General features: G+C 62.2%; 1 protein-coding gene across 1 annotated transcript in view; it reads left to right on the top strand.

The window, feature by feature from the left end:
- The first annotated feature begins 4,632 nt into the window (after positions 1-4,632).
- FOXO6 (forkhead box O6) overlaps positions 4,633-18,046 on the top strand; it is a 36,897-nt gene continuing 23,483 nt past the window's right edge. Inside the window, exons 1-2 of the mRNA XM_084222866.1 lie at positions 4,633-4,759; positions 4,884-5,871. Of these exons, the coding sequence (XP_084078992.1) occupies positions 5,443-5,871 (429 nt within the window). The 5' untranslated portion in view covers positions 4,633-4,759; positions 4,884-5,442. The remainder of the gene's footprint in view (positions 4,760-4,883; positions 5,872-18,046) is intronic.

Below are 18,046 nucleotides of genomic sequence, written 5' to 3'. Positions count from 1 at the left end.
TGGAGCAAAATCCAATACCTGGAGTGAGCACCAAAGGTTGATCAGAAATTTCCTGCCAAAGGCTGGCCAGCAATTTCCCACCCAAATGGTATCGCATGAAAAATGAAGCCATCAGCTACATGAGACTATTCTTACAGTATCTGTCTGTTCTCAGCAAAACATTTCATTCAAAATGAAATTATTTGGGTCTTCAACTAAAAAAAACCAAACAAAACCTCTTGAAATTTCCCCAGATAAAAGTATGAAAATTTAATCCCAGTGTGACGCCCTTGTTTTGACACGATGTGACCTTGAAGAGGGGGGCATGAAGAGGGGAACAAACCCTGCTGCTGTTGGACACCTGTGCCTTGTGCATGGACTGAGGGTTCAGCATCAGTCCTCATGTGTTGGTGGAGAATCCAGCCCCAAGGGGCATCCATCCCAGCCCATCCCTCCCTTTAATAATATAATAATATCAAAAATCAAATAATAAAAATAATGAAAATAAAGGCAGATTGCCTTCCCTGGTACTGTTCAGGGGAGTGAGGCAGGTGCTGGTCTCACCTGGAAATCTGTTTTCTGCACAGGCTGAAGGGCTCCCTGGGGTGGTTTTCCACCAGAAAACAGGGGTTTGTTGGAATCAGATCTTTCCCTGGGAACTTGTCGATCTCGCTGCCATTTTCCCGGGAAGAAGCTTCGCAGAATCACTTTGACTTTCTTGTTTCAGCAGTGTCAAAATGTTTATTCCGCTCATGTCAAAACACGAAGTTCATTTCAGGAAAGTAAAAATATTTCATTTTGACTTCATCATTTCCTTCACTTAACTTCCACTTTATGTTCCATGGGAGTACTTTTGATTAGGTGCTGCCCGAGATCTCCTTGTGCCACCACATCCCAGGGAGGGAGCGTCACACGTGGCTTTTCCACGGCCAAAATTAGTGTCACCCTGGTTTTTTAAAGTTTTTCTAAACCTTCTGATGTTTACATTTTTGTAATGAACTTTCTCACACACTTATATAAATAAATAACTTATATTTTTTGCATTCTTTTGTGGAAGAGAAGAAATTTGATGGGCTGTTGGTTTGTCCAGTGTCATTGGAGAGGTGGCACTGTCACCCTCCAATCCACTGTCACTTTTGGATATCTATAAATGTTGGGGTCAGAAATTAAAAGTTCTCTTTTTTACCTTGGAGAGCTGCATGTCTGCATCATTTTATTTCATGTCCTATAGCGACAAAATCAGCATTTGGGGAAATTTTCATTTCACAGGATGTGCTGCGTGGCTGTGCCTCCCAAAGCAGAGCTTTGCACACTGCTGGGGCTGTCTTGGTGCTTCCTCCCCTCACAACAGCACCCAGGGACTGCTCTGCTGCTTCTTGGGGTTCTGCCCTGGCCCCCAGAGCTGCTGGGAGAGTGAAGGGGATGGGGGCAGCTTCAGGACAGCCCCCAGGTGCCAGTGTAGGGGCTGGCAAGGAGAGAGGGATGCATGGGATGTTGTGGGAAAGAGATACAGATCCTGCTGGTCTGGTGGGATGGGGTGGGGTGGGATGGGATGGGATGGGATGGGATGAGATGGGATGAGATGGGATGAGATGGGATGGGATGGGATGGGATGGGATGGGATGGGGTGGGAGGTGACACCAGCACCAGGTGAGGACACCAAGCCTTGGCTCTGCCCAGAGGTGCTGGGGGAGGTGGGCTCAGTCTGAACTCTGTCAGGCCTGGGACTGTGACCATTCCCAAGGGTGTTGGAGATTTGTGCACCCAGACCCTGCAGCATCAACTGCCCATCACCTCCTGCACTGCTGCTGCAGTGAGTGTTGTGGTTGGACTGCTCTGCTCTGCTCTTTGCCCTGGCCCTCTGTGCCCATCCCAGCCTCTGGAAAAGCAGGGCTGGAGCAGCAGGTGAGAGGTGTAGGAGGGAAAGATCCCTGAAATTCCAGGTGTCACTCCACAGAGCCCCAAATTCCCCAGTGGGCACCTGGCATCTGGGACTAGGCAGCTGGGACCAGGGGGACCCTGGGGTTTGGGGGACACTGGGGACAGCCTGGTGCCCCCCAGCTCTGCCCCCTGACCCGTGTGTGCCCACGGGGGGGTGGCTGAGCAGTGGAGCTGCAGCTCCAAGGGGCAGCTGGCTGATGGAGCTGCTCCTGCCTGCTGCCAGGAGGGTGAGTGATAATTATCCAGGTGTTTGGGAAGGAGGGGGCTGAGCCAGCCCCGTGTTTCTGCCGGGGGCAGAGGATTCACCATCCCCCTGTGGGCATCCCAGAGCTGGGTGTGCCCTGCACGCAGGAATGGGGCCACCTGCACCCAGGAATGTGCTGCTCTGCATCCACGGGGATGGGTGAGGAGGTCAGGGATGAGCCTTGGGCAAGCCAGGGCTGGGATGGGATGGGAGCAGCTTTGGTTGAAAGGAGCCACAAAGCTGTCCAACCTGTCACCTTCCCCACCAGCAGCCATGCCTGCCTGGAGGGGCTGGCCCTGCTGCACAGGTGGGGAAACTGAGGCAGCAGGTGAGTGAGAGCAGCGTGTTTCTGCAGCATTGGGAGCTGCTAAAACTCCAGGGTGAGCTGGCAACGTGGGCAGGGAGCTCACCCAAGGGCTGAGGTGGCTGAGGTGGCAGGAGAAGTGCAGTGGGAGGAACAGAGCAGCAGCAGGAGGGAGAGGCACCCACGGGAAGGGCTCTGCAGGCTGGGACCCTCTGCTCGGCTCAGCCCTGAGGAGCTGGGCTGGGAAAACAAGGCTGGGAGAGAGTGAGAAATGTGGGAGGGTTTTGACTAAGAAAGGCAAGACTGAGGGGAAAAACATCACCGGCTCCAAGTGGGCAAAAGGCTGCGGAGAGAGGAGGGAACGGCGCCCTGGGGCACAGGAAGGAGGTCATGGGTGTAAACCACAGCGAGGGAAATTTGGGATAGATCCCTGGAGAAATGCTCTGGGGAGGAGGGAGGCACAGGGCACCACTCAGGATCAGGGGATTTGGGGTCAGGTCTCTCCTGAGGGTTGCTTGGTGCCAGCCTGGCTGAACCTCCCCGGAGCAGTGACACCAGGAGCTGTGGGGCTTGGCCAGCAGGTCCCCAGCTGCCTGGCAGGGGGTCAGGGGACACAGCCCCCCCAAGCCCCCAGCTGCTGGGATGTGCCTCCAGGGCCAGCTGGAGCCTGTGCAGCCGTCACTGTCACTGTGGGTTGTGAAACAGAGCACTTGTCAAGTCCCGCCTGTATATTGTATTATATTTATTACATTATATTCTATCTATTAGATTATATTATACTTTATTATATTATTAGAGCTGTCAGGCCGAGCACTTCCAGGCTGGAACCATCAGCTCCTTTAGTTGCTTGGGTAACCTCAGGCCGTCCCTTTGGGCCAGGAATGGGGCTGCAGGAACAGGGTTACACGTGACTGTGGCGTGAAAGACCTGTCGCAGGAACAACTGGTGGCACCGAGGGTGACAAAGAGCAGGAGGATGCAGGGAACGCAGTGACAGCGTTACCCAGGCATGGCTGGTGGGAAGGGACAGGGCAGAGAGGGCAGCGTGAGGCAGGAGGGTCCCGAAGGTGGTGGGGAAGGGACAAAGGTAGGGGACACAGTGCAGACAGCTCTGTCCCCAGTGCGTGCAGTGCCAGGGGTGTGTCCCCAGGGGATGGCGAGGAGGGGGATGCTGGGGTGCAGGAAGTGGGGTGGATGCAGGGGGCAGGGGTCAGGCGGGTATCCGCAGTGGGTGCTGGGTGGGTGCACGACGAGGGGTCTGCACCCGCGTGGGTGCCGGGCTGTGTGCGGCTGGAGGAAATAGCGCTGTCCTGTCGTGCCGGGCCAGGCGGGTCCCCGCATGCCGGTGGGGACAGCACCGGGAAGGCACCGGGCTGATGGGCGGTGGGCTGCGGGCAGGACAGGCCCGAGGAGACTGGGATCGGGATCGGGATCGGAACTGGGATCGGGGATGGGATCGGGATCGGGACTGGGATCGGGATCGGGGTCGGGATCTCCCCCAAAGTGGGTGGGGGGCGTGGCCCGCGAGAAGGGGGCGTGCCCCTAGAGGGGCGTGGGTGCACGGCGGTGGGCGGGGCCCACTGGGGGTCTCCCCGACCTCGCTGCGGGGGCGTGGCCGAGGCGGGCGGGGGCGTGTCCGTAGTAAAGGGGCGTGTCCCCCGCGCGGCCGCGTTGCCCGGGGTGACGCGCGGATGCAGCCGGCACCCGTGACGTCACCCACGGGGCGGGGCCGCTCCCCCCATTCATCCCCCCCGCGCGCGGAGCGTCCCGCCGGCTCCCATCCAATCAGCGGGCGGGGGGGCGTGGCCGCCGAGCCCCTCCAGCCAATGAGGCGGCGGCGGCGGCCCGGGGCAACAATGGGGGGCGCCCGGGGCGCACGTGGGGCCGCGGCGGGGCCGGGCGGGGGCCGCGGCCCGGGCCGGGCGGGGGCAGCGCGGTGCCGGAGCGCCGTGCCGGGGCTCTGCGCTCCGCTCCGTCCCGCCCCGCCGCTGCCCCGCCAGGCGCGGGGGCACTCCCCTCCCCCGCCCTTCCTCCGCCCCTCCGGGCCCTCCCCCTGTGTCACGGCGGCGCCCGCATTCGGGAACGGGCACGGCGGAGGGAGGGAAGGAGCGAGCGAGCGAGCGAAGGAGAGAACGAGCGAGCGAGCCGCGGCCGCCCCAGCATGTGGCCCGCCCGCGCCGTGGCGGCAGCGCGGCGGCGGCGGCGGCGGCGGGCAGGTGCGCGGCCGCTGAAGCGGAGCGGGGGGGCGTAGGGGCGGGAGCCGCCCGCCGCCGCCCTCGCCGGCGCTGTCAGGTGCGTGCCGCCCGCCAGCATGGCTCCGCCGCGCCGCCGGACCTAGCGCCGGGCCGCCCGCGGGAGACTGCGCCCGCCGCGCCGAGGGTTCCCCACTATCTCCGTCCCGCTTCTCCCCGCTTAGGTGCCCCGCCGCCCGGCCCCGGAGCCCGCCGGTCCCCGGCCGAGGATGCCGCCCGCCGCCGCTCGCTCCGGTTCATCTGTTGCTGTCTGACCGCGCCGCCAGCCCGATGGATGCGGCCGCCCCCGCGCCCTGCCCGCCCGCAGCCGCCCCGCTGGCTACTGAGCCGGGAACCGCTCCGGAGCTCCGCGGCTGGTAAAAACCAAACCAAAACCAAATCCGAACCAAAAAACAGCCCCCCCGCTTCGGCCCGGACTGGAGAGGCAGCCGAGGACCATGCAGCGTGTCCCCCGGCTCGGCGCTCCCGGCGCGGCGCCGGGCACAGCCGCCTCCTAGAGCCGCCGGAGCCGGGGCTCCCCCGGACTCGGGGCTCCCCCCGCCAGGACCCGCGCACCGAGCGGCTCCTCCTTCCCTTCTCCCCTCCAGCCGGGCAGGGAGCCCGCCTTCGCACTCCTCTCCCTCTCGAGATTTTGGGTTTTTTGTTGTGTGTTTGGGGTTTTTTTTGGGTGGAAACCGCCCGTAACTCCGGGGGGAGCTGTGGGGTGGCAGCGGGGAGGCGACCATGGAAGAAAAGCTCCAGGCGCATCAGGTGGAGATCGACCCGGATTTCGAGCCGCAGAGCCGTCCCCGCTCCTGCACTTGGCCTCTCCCCCACCCCGACTTGGCGGCGGAGGAGGAAGATGGGGGCGCGGGGGGAACCCCGGCGCTGGCGGCCGGCGGGGACGGAGCCGAGAACGCGGCGGCCCCGGTGGAGCGCAGAGTCGCCGCCGCTCCCCCGCCGCCCCCCGGCGCGGATGTGGGGCAGCTCCGCAAGGCCAAGACCTCCCGGCGCAACGCCTGGGGCAACCTCTCCTATGCCGACCTCATCACCAAAGCCATCGAGAGCTCGCCGGAGAAGCGCCTCACCCTCTCCCAGATCTACGACTGGATGGTGCGATACGTCCCCTACTTTAAGGATAAAGGAGACAGCAACAGCTCCGCCGGCTGGAAGGTACCTGACCCCCTGACCCCAACCCCAGCGCAACTTTGCCCTCTCTCCCGAAGGTGTGCCGGAGCCTGGAGCTTTCTCCCGGGGCAGCCGGGGAGGTTGCGGGGATCCCCGCCGTCCTCGCAGTTGGGGAGATAAGGGCTCGGTCAAGTTTTGGGGAGAGCCGGCGCTTCGTGGTGGTGTGTTTTGGAGCCGGGGTGAGCTTGTCCCTGTGTCACCCGCCGGCCTCACCGGGCTGGGGGTCGGAGCGGTGCCGCCGTCCCCCCGGCAGGTCAGGGCGAGGGACGGCGACAGGCAGCGGGGTCGCGGGCGGCTCTCCTGGCTGAGCCAGCCCTGGGGTGCAGGGTGCCAACCCCAAGTACGGGGGTACAGCGGGTGACACCCCCACGGCCGCAGCTCTCCTGGCGCTGCCGGGTCCCCGCGTGGCGGTGGCGTGGCCGGCAGGGCAGCCGGAGGGCGGGCTGTCCCCAGACAGCTGTCCCCAGCCTGGCTTTCACCCAGGGCGTCCCCGCTGGCTCAGCCCCCGCCTTCTCCGCGGCCGCGTCCCCCTCCCGAGGGGCCAGGCAGGCAGCGCACGGTCCCCGCGGCATTCCGAGCTGGCATTCCCCGGCTCTGTGGGCTCGTTAGGATTCCCTGGCGCGGGCTGTATTCCCCGCTCTGTCGCTGCGAGCTGGGCATCCATGGCACCGGCGAGGGCACAGAGGGTGCTGGGTCTGGGGTCACCCCGGCCCCTGCCCCTCTGCTGGGCTCTGCACTGAAAGGGGGAAGAGATCGGCTGTGTCCAGATGGTGTCAGTAAAAAGGAGCCAGTTCCTCTTAAGTCCTCCCCTAAGCCCTGTCACCTCCAGGGTGATTAGTGTGTCACCGGGCTCCGGGGGCTCCCACACCAGCCTGTGGCCCTGGCACGCGTGTCCTGGCTCTGCTGGGGGCAACCAGATCCAGCCCACCTCGGGGGGTCATTCTTGGGTGCAAACTGGGCTCTTTTGGGGCAGGAAGGCTGGACTATGTGGCACCTGTATGCAGGAGCTGCTGTTGTGTGGAGGCTGGCACCCACTCCTGATGGTGGGCTGAGCGGCTGGTGTCTCCCCCGGTGCGGGAGGGGCGTCAGGGCTGTGGAGGTGGTGCCTGTGTGGGGCCTCTCCAACCTCCACCTGGGGTGAGACCTGCTCAGCCCTGGGGGAAAAGGGTCTGCCAATGCCTGCACACCATGGGGACAGCGGGGGACATGCACTGCTGGGGTCTGGAGAGGTGTCAGGGGGGCTGGGGGGGCTGGGATGAGCTGTGAAGGGATTCCCAGGCTGTCACACGTGTCGCTGGGAGCTTCCCGTTGTGTGGTGTGCAAGAGGGGAGGACAGGCTCAGAGTCCAGCTGCTGTTGGGCACCAGGGTCATTTTCAGGGGCTGCTTGCTCCGCTGGGCTCCCCTGGATGCATCCCATCGTGGGGTGCTCTCCCCTTTCCTGGCCCATCTCAAGCTTGGAGCTCCTCTTCTGTGGCTCTGCCTGGGTGGTGGGCAGGTGCCTCTGCTGCCTGGCTGCTTCCCTCCTGGCAGCCTGCCTTGCCCCCTGCTTTGCACTGGTCTTTGAACCCCTAGCTGGACTGAGGAGTGTCCCCTGAAGTGCCCTGCCCACGCAGAGCTGCCCTGGAGCCTCTCCTGGTGCTGCAAGTGCCCAGTGCCCACAGCTGGGGCTGGCGCTGCGAGGGCTGGCAGCAGCCAGAGTGAGAACCAGAGACCCCCTTTGCGTGGTGGTTTCATCAGACACCAGCATGTCAGGGGTTAAACACCTTCCCCCCAGCCTGTGGTCCCTCCTGGCTGTGCCCTGCCCTGTCCCCCTCGTGTCCCCTCCCCTGTGTGCTGGGCAGTTTTCCCTGTGGCCCCAGGCCTGGGAGAAGCATGGCAGGGCTTCAGCTTTTCATTGCCAGAGTCAGAGGGAGGTCTCTGCTTCTTTGGTTGGTTCCTCACAGCCTCTTGGTGCTGGACAGAGCAGGATGGTGGGGTCTGGGTGCCCAGTGTGCCCACGGGCATCGGCTGTGCTGCTGCTCTGGCAGGACTCTGTAGGATCCTGGAATGCTTTGGCTCAGAAGGGACCTTAAAGACCATGGGCAGGGACACCTTCCACTAGACCAGGTTGCCCAGAGCTGTGTTCAGCCTGGCCTTGAACACTTCAAATCCCACCCTTGACTTCTCCAAACCCTCTTTGCCTTGTGCCAGCACTGGGGGGACCTTCACAGGGAGACCCCTCCCTGCATGCCGCTGGCAGTGGGGATGCTGAAGGTGCAGCTGGCTGTGGTGTCTGATGTGTCCATCAGGAATGTGTGCCCCAGGCTGGTGGTTGTCTCTAGAAAGGGAAGGCTGTTGGTAGGAGTTGCATTTTTGGGGTCAGGCCTCTCCTTCCCCACCAGGCTGCGCATTGCATTACATGGTTTTATAAAATCATAGAATCTTGGAATGGTTTGGGTTGGAAGAGACCCCAAAGCTCATCTCCTTCCACCCCCTGCCCTTGCAGGGACACTATCCCAGGGTGCTCCAAGCCCTGTTCAACCTGCCCTTACTCCCTTCCAGGGATCCAGGAGCAGCCACATCACTCAGGGTGAGGCAAACTGAGGGACAGAACCCAAACCCCTCTGCCATGCCCAGCCTCGGGACCAACTCCAGCACCAGGACCTGCCTGGGTCTGCTGGAGAGCACAGTGGGGATGCTGTGGCTGCTGATCCTCAGGAAGTGCATCCCCCAGGGCTGAGCTGGCTTGTTGGGCTGGTGCACCAGGAGCTGCTGCTGCTGCTTCCCAATGCAGGGCAGCGGGCGCCCGCTGACTGACAGTTCTGCTTAATTAGGGAGTTGTTATTTTATCAATTCCAAAGCGCTTGAAGTTTTCTGCTCCAGCTCACGCTTTCCTCTTGTTAATGGGAAACCAACACCCTCCGTCAGAAAGGCAGCGGCGCTGATGCATTTTAAAGGGTTCTGCTTGCTCCGGTTTGACATCCAAAATATAACAATCAAGCCATCAGCTGGTGGATGCCTGTTTGATGCGGCTCTGACAGTGCTGAAAACCTTAATTTCCCAGCCTTCCCTCCTCCTCCTCCTCGTTTATATTGCCGGGTCGGTGGCGTGGCGGCCGTGCCTGGCACCGGGGCCGGGGCTGCCATGCAGAGACACCCCCCTGCCAAGTGCCACGGTCCTCCTGCAGGGCAGAACAGGAATTAATTAGGCAGAAAAAGGTGTGGAAATGGTGTGTGAGTGGTGGTGTGGTCAGGGTTCTCATTGCTGCTCGAGGGTTTGGGGGTTTGGGGTGCCAGGCTGTGTCCCCTCCCTGCTGCTCTGTGAACCCCTGAGCTGTGGGCGAGGGGGAAAGTCCTGCTGGGCACCCCGAGGATCCTTCCAGGGAGCAGCTCCTGGCTCTGTGGCTCACTCCCTGCCCTTCCCCTCTTGGATGGGGACAGTGCCTCTGGAGCCTTGCCCAGCGTGGCTGGAGAGGCTCCAACCCAGCGCCTGGGAGCGATGGGGATGGCTTTGCCCTCAGGAGGGCAGCCCGAGAGCCACGAGGGCGTGGGTGCTGCCCCTGGGGGTGGCACACAGTGAGGGGGGCAGTCACAGGGAGGGTGGGCTGACCTGGCTCTGGGGGTGCGCCCAGGCTGGCTCCCGTTTGTGCTGGGTTAGCAGTGTGGGTAGTGCCCGGCTCGGGGTGGGCACAGCCCGGGGCTGAGTGCGGGCTGGCAGCTCAGGGCTCCCCTTGGGCACTCTGGCTGGGCTCAGCTCGGTCATGGATCCCATCCTCGCCATATAAGGAGATTTTTCCAGCAGCACGGAGAGCCCGATGCTCCCCGATGGGCTGCCCTGAGCTGGAGAGCCCGGCCAGCCCCAGGAGCTGGGGGAACCCCTGTGCTCCAGCTCCTCAGCGCTCCTGGGGAAGCCATTTGGGCTGCCCTGGGCTGGGAGCAGAGGGGCTGGGACAGCCCCAGGAGCATTCAGGGCTGGGGGAGCTGCTGGCTCCTTCACCTGGGGGAACCCCTGTGCTCCAGCTGCTCAGCGCTCCAGGATAAGCCACCCTGGCTCTCCTGTCCCCACAGGTGCAGCACCCCCGGCATCCCCTGGTGTGAGGGGACTCCCCCCACCCTTTCCCATCACAGGCAGGGTTCCTCTGGATGCTGGGGTGTCCCCACCTGTCCCCAGCTTCGCCCAGGGATGGTGGAGCCCACTCACATCCCCCTGATGTGCTGCAGTGCTGCTGCTGGCGTGCCTGTGAGGAATCCCCTTTCCTCCTTCCCACCACCTCATTTTGCTTTCTCCTTTTGGAGATTTTCATCTTCTAATTTTTTTTTTCCTTTTCCCTCTCTCCCTTCTTCTGGAATCGCTTCTCATGCAGCGCTAACTGCTGAAGTAACACAAACCTGCTAAATGGTCCGGCTTTATGATGGCATAAAAATGATACTACAGAAGCGAGTGGGGCTTTATTAAACCCCAGGGAAAGGCTCCAAATGAACAGCTTGCTCTGCTCTTAGCTTCCCCCCCCACTTCCCCCTTTATTTTTAATAACCACTGGAATATAAACTACAGTTAAGATCCTGTGGACTAGAAGAGTGCTTGCAGCCTGGCATTCCCACCATCCTTCCCCCTGGATCCCTGTGCATCCCTCCCTCTGTTTCCTGCTGCTGAGGTGGGAGGAGGATCCGCAGCCTGGGCTAGAAAATGGATTTTATAATTAAAAAGCTTTATAAATATTTTTCAGGGAGGCTGTGGGTCGGGCCAGGTGTGTTTTAGGGGTGAGCTGGGGCTCCTTGTCCAGGCTTCCCATCCCAGTTGGACCTTTACTGGAATGCTGCTGGCAGTGGGAGGCCTTTAAGGAGTGGGGTTGGACAGCTGTCACCTCTGGGTCATTGCAGGGAGTTGACAGGAAGGGGATGAATGTCCCCTCCCCAGGCATCAACAGGCTCTGGGCATGGTTGGACCCCCATCCCCAGGCTGCCCCCTCCATCCTTGGGGCTCATCCCAGCCCTCACAGCCGCTGTGTCCTTGTCCATGGGGATGCTCTGGAGCTGGGTCGGGGTCTCCCCTCACCCTGTGGGGAGACAGCTGCCCCCTGTCCCTGCACCCACCACGGTGGGCTCCCAGCTCAGGTTACTTTTAATTATCCCGACACTTGCCGGCTCCCGGGGAGGGTGCCTGGTTAGTGCCGAGGTGAAAGGCACTTTGGGTTACGGAAGGACACGCGGAGGCTCGCCTGTCTGCCGCTGAGGCTCATTTTGGACAGCATCTGTTCATTATTATGTGGTGCCTTGGCCGGGTGCCAGCCAGGGGAACTGAAAGCCCCGGCACAAAGCTCGCTTTCACCCGCTGCGGGGAGGAGGAGGAGGAGGAGGAGGCAGCCGGCGCTGGGCGGGGAGCCCGGGGACCCCCAAGGCAGGCTGGTTCCTTCCCTCCCAGCAGGGATGCTCCAGCATCCCGGGGCATCCCAGGCTGCTGCCTGCTGGGAGGTGTCATAGAATCATCATCAGACTGGTTTGGGCTTGAAGATCATCTTGTTCCAACCCCTCACCATGAGCAGGGACAACTTCCACTAGGAGATGTCCACCCCTGGGACTGCTGCTGTCCTGTGGGGTGGGTGTCAGCAGCAGAATGTGGCTGGCACTGGGGTCTGTGTGGCTGCTGTCTGCTTTGTCAGCACTGGACTCATTCCTCCCCAGGTCACCTGTGCCACTCTGTGCATCCCTCCATGCCCAGCAGGGCTGGAGTGTGGTGGCCCTTGGGCTTTCCCACGGGGCTTGGTGGCACTTTGTGCACACTGAGCCAGTGATGCAGCAGTGATGCAGCCCAGCCCCTGCTCCCTGGGGCCTGTAGGGCTGAGGAGGTTTCCCAGGATGCTGGCGCTGGGGTGGCTCCACCCGGATCCTCCTGTGGGGCTGGGCAGGTCCCAGGGGTGCAGGCAGCGATGCTGCTGGGCACCTGCAGTCTGGCTGGGCGCGTGTTCCCTGGCGTGTTCCTCGTGTGTTCCTTGTGTGTTCCTCTTATGTTCCCTCATGTGTTCTTATGTGTGTTCTGTCTTCCCTCGTGTGTTCCCATGTGTGTCCCGTCCTGTGTTCCTTGGTGTGTTCCCATGTATATTCCCTGTGTTCCCTCGTGTGTTCCTATGTGTGTTCTCTCACATGTTCCCCATGTGTTCCTTGTTTCTTCCTCCTGTGTTCCCTCGTGTGTTCCCTCGTGTGTTCCCATGTGTGTTCCCATGTGTGTTCCTTCCTGTGTCCCCTCCCCTGTTCCCTGGTGTGTTCCCATGTGTATTCCCCGTGTTCCCTCGTGTGTTCCTCGCGTGTCCCCTCTCGTGTCCCCATGTCCGGGCTGTGCCAGGCTCCCCACACGTGCTCAGCCCACGCCCTGCAGGAGGATGTGTCAGGTGTGCCAGGGCAGCACGGGAGGGACCCTCAAACACCTGGTGACCGCTGCACCTCCCTCCTGGCAGCGTGAGCAGGTGGCAGCGTCCCCCTGTCCTCGGGGACCTTGGGGACACAGGGTGTCTTTGGGGCGCAGGCACTGCGGGCTTTGAAGGCCGTGTGTGGGTGGGTGGGGGTAGCCCAGGCTGGGGCAGTGAGCAGCCACCTTTGATTTACTTGGGATAAGGGGGGAAAAAAAAAGCCCCACCGATTCAAAACCACCCAGAACATCCCCCCAAAAATAAAAGAGGCAGTGGCAGGGAGGAGGAGAAAGGCAGGGGTTGTTGGCAGGCGCCTGGCGCGGTGCCAGCGCGGGGACGCTCCGGAGCAGACATGCCAAGCTGTAATTGCAGACAGGCTCATTTCGAGAGACGAGACGGTTATTTTTAACTCGCGTTAAGGTAATGCACTGATCTCCTGCCTGTGGGTTCAAAAGTTCACCACCCCCCTCTCCCCAAAACCCCCTTTGCTCGCCCGCCCCGTGGGGGTAGCTCTGGTCAGGCTGTGAGTGACCCCTGGGAAGCATGTCCTGGTGCCCACAGCCCCTCGCCCGGGCAGCTGGCACTGCCCACAGCCTCGCCTCGCCCTCCTCGGTGTCTCCCAGGGAGTCTGGCTCATCTCCTGTGGGACTGGGAGGAGGCTGCAGCCAGGCCAGCCCTGGGCTGTGGAGGAGACGGGCATTCCTGGGGCTGTGCCAGCTCCGTGCCCTGCCCTGGTGCTGCTGGGGCCCCCAGGGGATGTGCAGGGGATGGGTGCTGTGTGCCAGGGTGGTGGGTCCTGCTGGGGACAGAAGTGGGGGGAAGCCTGGCACTGCTCTCAGTGGTGGCACTGCCCACGCTCCAGGTGCCCAAACACTTTCCAGTCCTGGCCACAAGCCCTGGTGACTGTGCTGCCCCAGGCATCGCTGGCATCTCCTCCAGCAGCCAGACTCACAGGAGTGACAGGGCAATGGGGGTGCTGGGACGTGGGTTCCCCCCTCCTCAGCCTCGCTGGGTGCCCCACAGGAGGGCTGAGCCTGCAGGCAGCCCTCTGGCTGGAGCAGCCCCTGAGCCCAGTGCTCCCAGTGCCGTTCATTGGCGTGGCCACCTCAGCCCTGGTTTTTTCCAGGAGGGCATTTGGGGCACTCTAGGACAGGGTGCCACGCAGTGCCAGGCTGGGGAGGCTGCAGATGAGCCTGGCACCTGCTCCCCAACCCTCTGCCCAAACCATCTGAAGGGAAAGCAGAGCAGAAACGCCCCAAAATGTGTCAGGTTTGGACTTGTACTGGCTGTGATTAATCCTTTCCCCCTGCCCAGCCTCTCCCAGGAGCTCAGCAGCCGGCGGGGATGCGGCTCCGGGGTGCTCCCGGCGTGTCCGGCCCCTGTCCCCAAACGCCCTCTCGCCCTGCCTGGTGGCGTCAGCGCTTTGCCAGACGGCCGGGAACTCCCTGCGTGCCTGAGATGGCTTTTGTCCTCGCCTGTCGCATGGCCGGGGCCGCCAGCTGCAGGTGCTGCCGGCTCGGCAGTGCCCTCCCCTCGCAGGAGCACCGAGACTGGGGGTTTGGGGGAGCCAGGGGCAGCTCTGGGGGAGCCAGGGGCAGCTTTGGGGGAGCCAGGGGCAGCTCGGGGGGATTCAGGGGCACCTCGGGGGGAGCCAGGGGCAGCTTTGGGGGAGGCAGGGGCAGCTCTGGAGATCCAGGGGCAGCTTAGTAGAATCCAGGGGTAGCCCTGGGGGATCCAGGGGTAGCTCTGGGGGATGCAGGGGCAGCTTAGGGGGAATCCAGGGGCAGCTCTGGGGGAATCTAGGGGCAGCTTAGGGGGATCCGGGGGCAGCTGAGGCTTTGGAGGATGCAGGGGCAGCTCTGGGGGATGCAGGGGCAGCTTTGGGGGGAATCCAAGGGCAGCTCTGGGGATGCAGGGGCAGCTTTGGGGGATCCAAGGGCAGCTCTGGGGGATGCAGGGGCAGCTCCGGGGGGGGATCCAGGGGCAGCTCTGGGGATGCAGGGGCAGCTGAGGCTCTCTGAATGCTCCGTGGCATTTCGCCGCCCGCCCCCGCTGGCTGCTGGCCCCGCCGAGCCAATGAATCAGGGCGGGAGCCCGGCTGTGCGGGGTGGATGGTGCTGCCGTTGTCCCTGATGGGCTCCCTGGGGATGGCACAGCCTGGCACGGCGGGAGCCTGGCCAGGGCATTCCTGGGCTGGGACCCCGGGCATCCCCCGGCCCGGTGGGGATGTGGGGGCACACACGGCCGCGGTTTTGGGCAGTGCCCGCAGATGGGAAGGGCTGCCCCGCACAGGGAGGGGCAGTGGGGGTGTGGGGATGCCCCACTGGCTCCAGACTGGCACCTGGGGATGCCGGGAGAGGGGGCACCGCTCCATGGCACCGTGAGGATTGGAGCATCCCCAGAGCTCGCCAGGGCTGCTGGATGTGTCTGACAGTGCAGGGCTGGAAACATCCAGGGAGGTGGGAGAGCCAGGGGCACTGGGACTGCGAGCCTGCTTAGACCCTGCCTAGGACCCTGCTTAGGGCCCTGCTTAGGACCCTGCTTAGGGCCCTGCTTAGGAAGGACCGTGCTTAGGGCCCTGCCTAGGACTCTGCTTAGGAACGACCGTGCTTAGGGCCCTGCCTGGGACCCTGCTTAGGGCCCTGCTTAGGACCCTGCTTAGGAAGGACCTTGCTTAGGACCCTGCTTAGGACCCTGCCTAGGACCCTGCTTAGGGCCCTGGCTAGGACCCGGCTTAGGAAGGATGCTGCTTAGGACCCTACTTAGGACCCTGCCTAGGACTGTGCTTAGGACCTTGCCTAGGACGCTGCTTAGGAAGGACCCTGCCTAGGACCCTGCCTAGGACCCTGCTTAGGACCCTGCTTAGGGCCCTGCCTAGAACCCTGCCTAGAACCCTGCCTAGGACCCTGCTTAGGACCCTGCCTAGACCCTGCCTAGGACCCTGCCTAGGACCCTGCCTAGACCCTGCTTAGGACCTTGCCTCAGACCCTGCCTAGGACCCTGCTTGGAACCCTGCTTAGCACCCTGCCTAGGACCCTGCTTAGGACCCTGCCCGGACCCTGCCTAGGACCCTGCCTAGGACCCTGCCTAGGACCCTGCCCGGACCCTGCCTAGGACCCTGCCTAGGACCCTGCCTAGGACCCTGCCTAGGACCCTGCCTGTACCCTGCCCGGACCCTGCCCGGACCCTGCCGTGCCCTCCTTTGGCAGGGGCTCCTTCCTGCGGCGCTTGCAGGGCCCTGGGAGCCCTCCCATCCCTCGGCACAGCTGCTTGGGGCTCTGCTGGCTGCTGGGACTGGGTGCCAGCAGGGTGAAGATGGGCAATGCCCGTCTGTGCCCAGCCTCACCACCGGGTTTGGGCAGCCAGCATCTCCTCCCTGCATCCTCCTCGCCTCCCTGCCCCAGGTGCAGTGGGTGTGCAGGATGCAGGGGAGGGAGGGATTCACAAGCTCTCAAGTGGTGAGACAGACTTATAAATTTTGGCTTTTTTTTCCAGACTGTCAAACCTATGCCTGTCCCAGGGATGTAAGACAGCATTTTATTGCTGCCTGCTTGATGGTTGTTCCCTTCTCCTCCGTGGCTGTGATTTATCTCTGCACTTTGCGCTGATTGGATTAGAAGTTTAAATGCTAAGGGTGCATAACAATATATTTTTCTTATTAATATTAAAAAATCATTATTGGATTTTTTATAGTTCTGTTTTGAATTGAATCCCCTTGCTTGATTTATTCTCTCTCCCAGAGTAGAATTTAATGCTAATAGGAACAATCATTGCTTTGTTTTGAATCTTTGACTGTTTGGAAAACTTTCCGTGCAAAGGGAAATTACAGCATTATTAAGAGTCCATTAAAAGAGGGTTTGCCCATTCCTGGCTATTACCTGTGAGCTAGAGGGAAAACAGAAAAGCCAAGACAAGGAGTCTCTTTTCCAGGGTTCCTGCTCACACCCTTGCTGAGGTGTAAGGCAGTGATGGCAGTGATGGTTGTTAAATCAGCTCTGTTCTGTCACAGGGATTAATTTTGGGTCCTGTAGGGCTGGCGCTGGGTGGTGAAGGTGTGTGTGGCACTGGAGTTCACAGGTGAAAGGCAGGAGCTGACTGTGAGCCTGGGGTAGCTCCTCTTCCCTCTGGATTTCATGTTTTTAAGGAAAATAGGAGAAGCAGGATGGCAGCTCCCGGCTGACGTGTGGCAGCGTGTCCCCAGCACTGCGGGCACCAGGCAGAGGATGCTGAGCTCCTCCCTGTGCTGCCCTTTCCCTGGGGATGCCAAACCCTCTGCCCATGTGTGGGGACCACCCAGTGCCCACCCAAGCCCTGGGACCCCCCGTGTCCTCGTGGCTGTCCCCATTGTGCCTCAGGTTCCTGCAGCAGCGCTGGGCAGAGTCCCAGGGGCAGCCCTGGGGAGCAGGACCAGGCAGGTGGCATGGGGCAGGGGCTGGGGACATAGTGCCAGGCAGGTGGCAGGGGCTGGGGACATGGTGCCAGGCAGGTGGGATGGGGCAGGGGCTGGGGACACAGTGCCAGGCAGGGGGCATGGGGCAGGGGCTGAGGACAGGGTGCCAGGCAGGTGGGATGGGGCTTGGGCTGGAGAGACAGTGCCAGGCAGGTGGGATGGGGCAGGGGATATGGTGCCAGGCAGGTGGGATGGGAAAGGGGCTGAGGAGAGGGTGCCAGGCAGGTGGCATGGGGCTGGGGACACAGTCCCAGGCAGGTGGGATGGGAAAGGGGCTGGGGACATGGTGCCAGGCAGGTGGCATGGGGCAGGGGACACAGTGCCAGGCAGGTGGCATGGGGCAGGGGACACAGTGCCAGGCAGGTGGCATGGGGCAGGGGTTAGGGACAGGGTGCCAGGCAGGTGGCATGGAGCTGGGGACAGGGCACCAGAGCTGGAGATGTGGCTGGGGCGGGTGCAGCAGCAGCAGGGAGCTGTGCCAGGCTTGGCACACAGCAGCAGGGCTGGCAGGGCACCACAGCCTGCCCGGGCATGGCAGGGCAGGTCTGGGCACCCCGGCCCTGCAGCAGTGGGGGAGCAGCAGGGTGGGGTGTGGGGTGTGGGGGGCACAGCTGGGAGCGGCAGGAATGTCTGCAGGATTGGCATGAGCTGCTGTGCCAGGCCACCACCTTGCATCCCAAAAACTGCACCTGGCACCCCCCAGTCTGCTCCCCAAAATCTGCACCCACTGTCCTGCACCTGCTCCCCATGCCATGCACCCCAAATCTGTGCCCCTAATCCTGCACCCTGCACTCTGCACCCCAAATCTGTGCCCCTAATCCTGCACTCTGCACTCTGTGCCTTGCTCTGCACATTCTGCACCCCAAATCTGTGCCCCTAATCCTGCACCCTGCACTCTGCACCCCAAATCTGTGCCCCTAATGCTGCACCCTGCACTCTGTGCCTTGCTCTGCACATTCTGCACCCCGAATCTGTGCCCTTAATCCTGCCCCCTGCACTCTGTGCCTTGCTCCCCACACTCTGCACCCCAAATTTGTGCCTCTAATCCTGCACCCTGCACTCTGCACCCCAAACCTGCAGCCCTAATCCTGCACCCTGCACTCTGTGCCTTGCTCCCCTCACTCTGCACCCCAAATTTGTGCCTCTAATCCTGCACCCTGCACTCTGTGCCTTGCTCCCCACACTCTGCACCCCAGAATGTGCATCCTGCACCTCTCCTTGTGCTCCCCAAAGCCTGCACCCAGTCCTGCACCTGCTCCCCAATCTTTGCACCCCACGCTCTGCTCCCCAAACCTTCACTTGTGCACCCCAGAGCTGCACTCTCCTC

This window comes from Fringilla coelebs, assembly GCF_963513975.1.
Source record: "Fringilla coelebs genome assembly, chromosome: 28".
NCBI lineage: Eukaryota > Metazoa > Chordata > Aves > Passeriformes > Fringillidae > Fringilla > Fringilla coelebs.
Note: the sequence above shows the minus strand (reverse complement) of the source record. Positions and strands in the feature narration are given on the sequence as shown.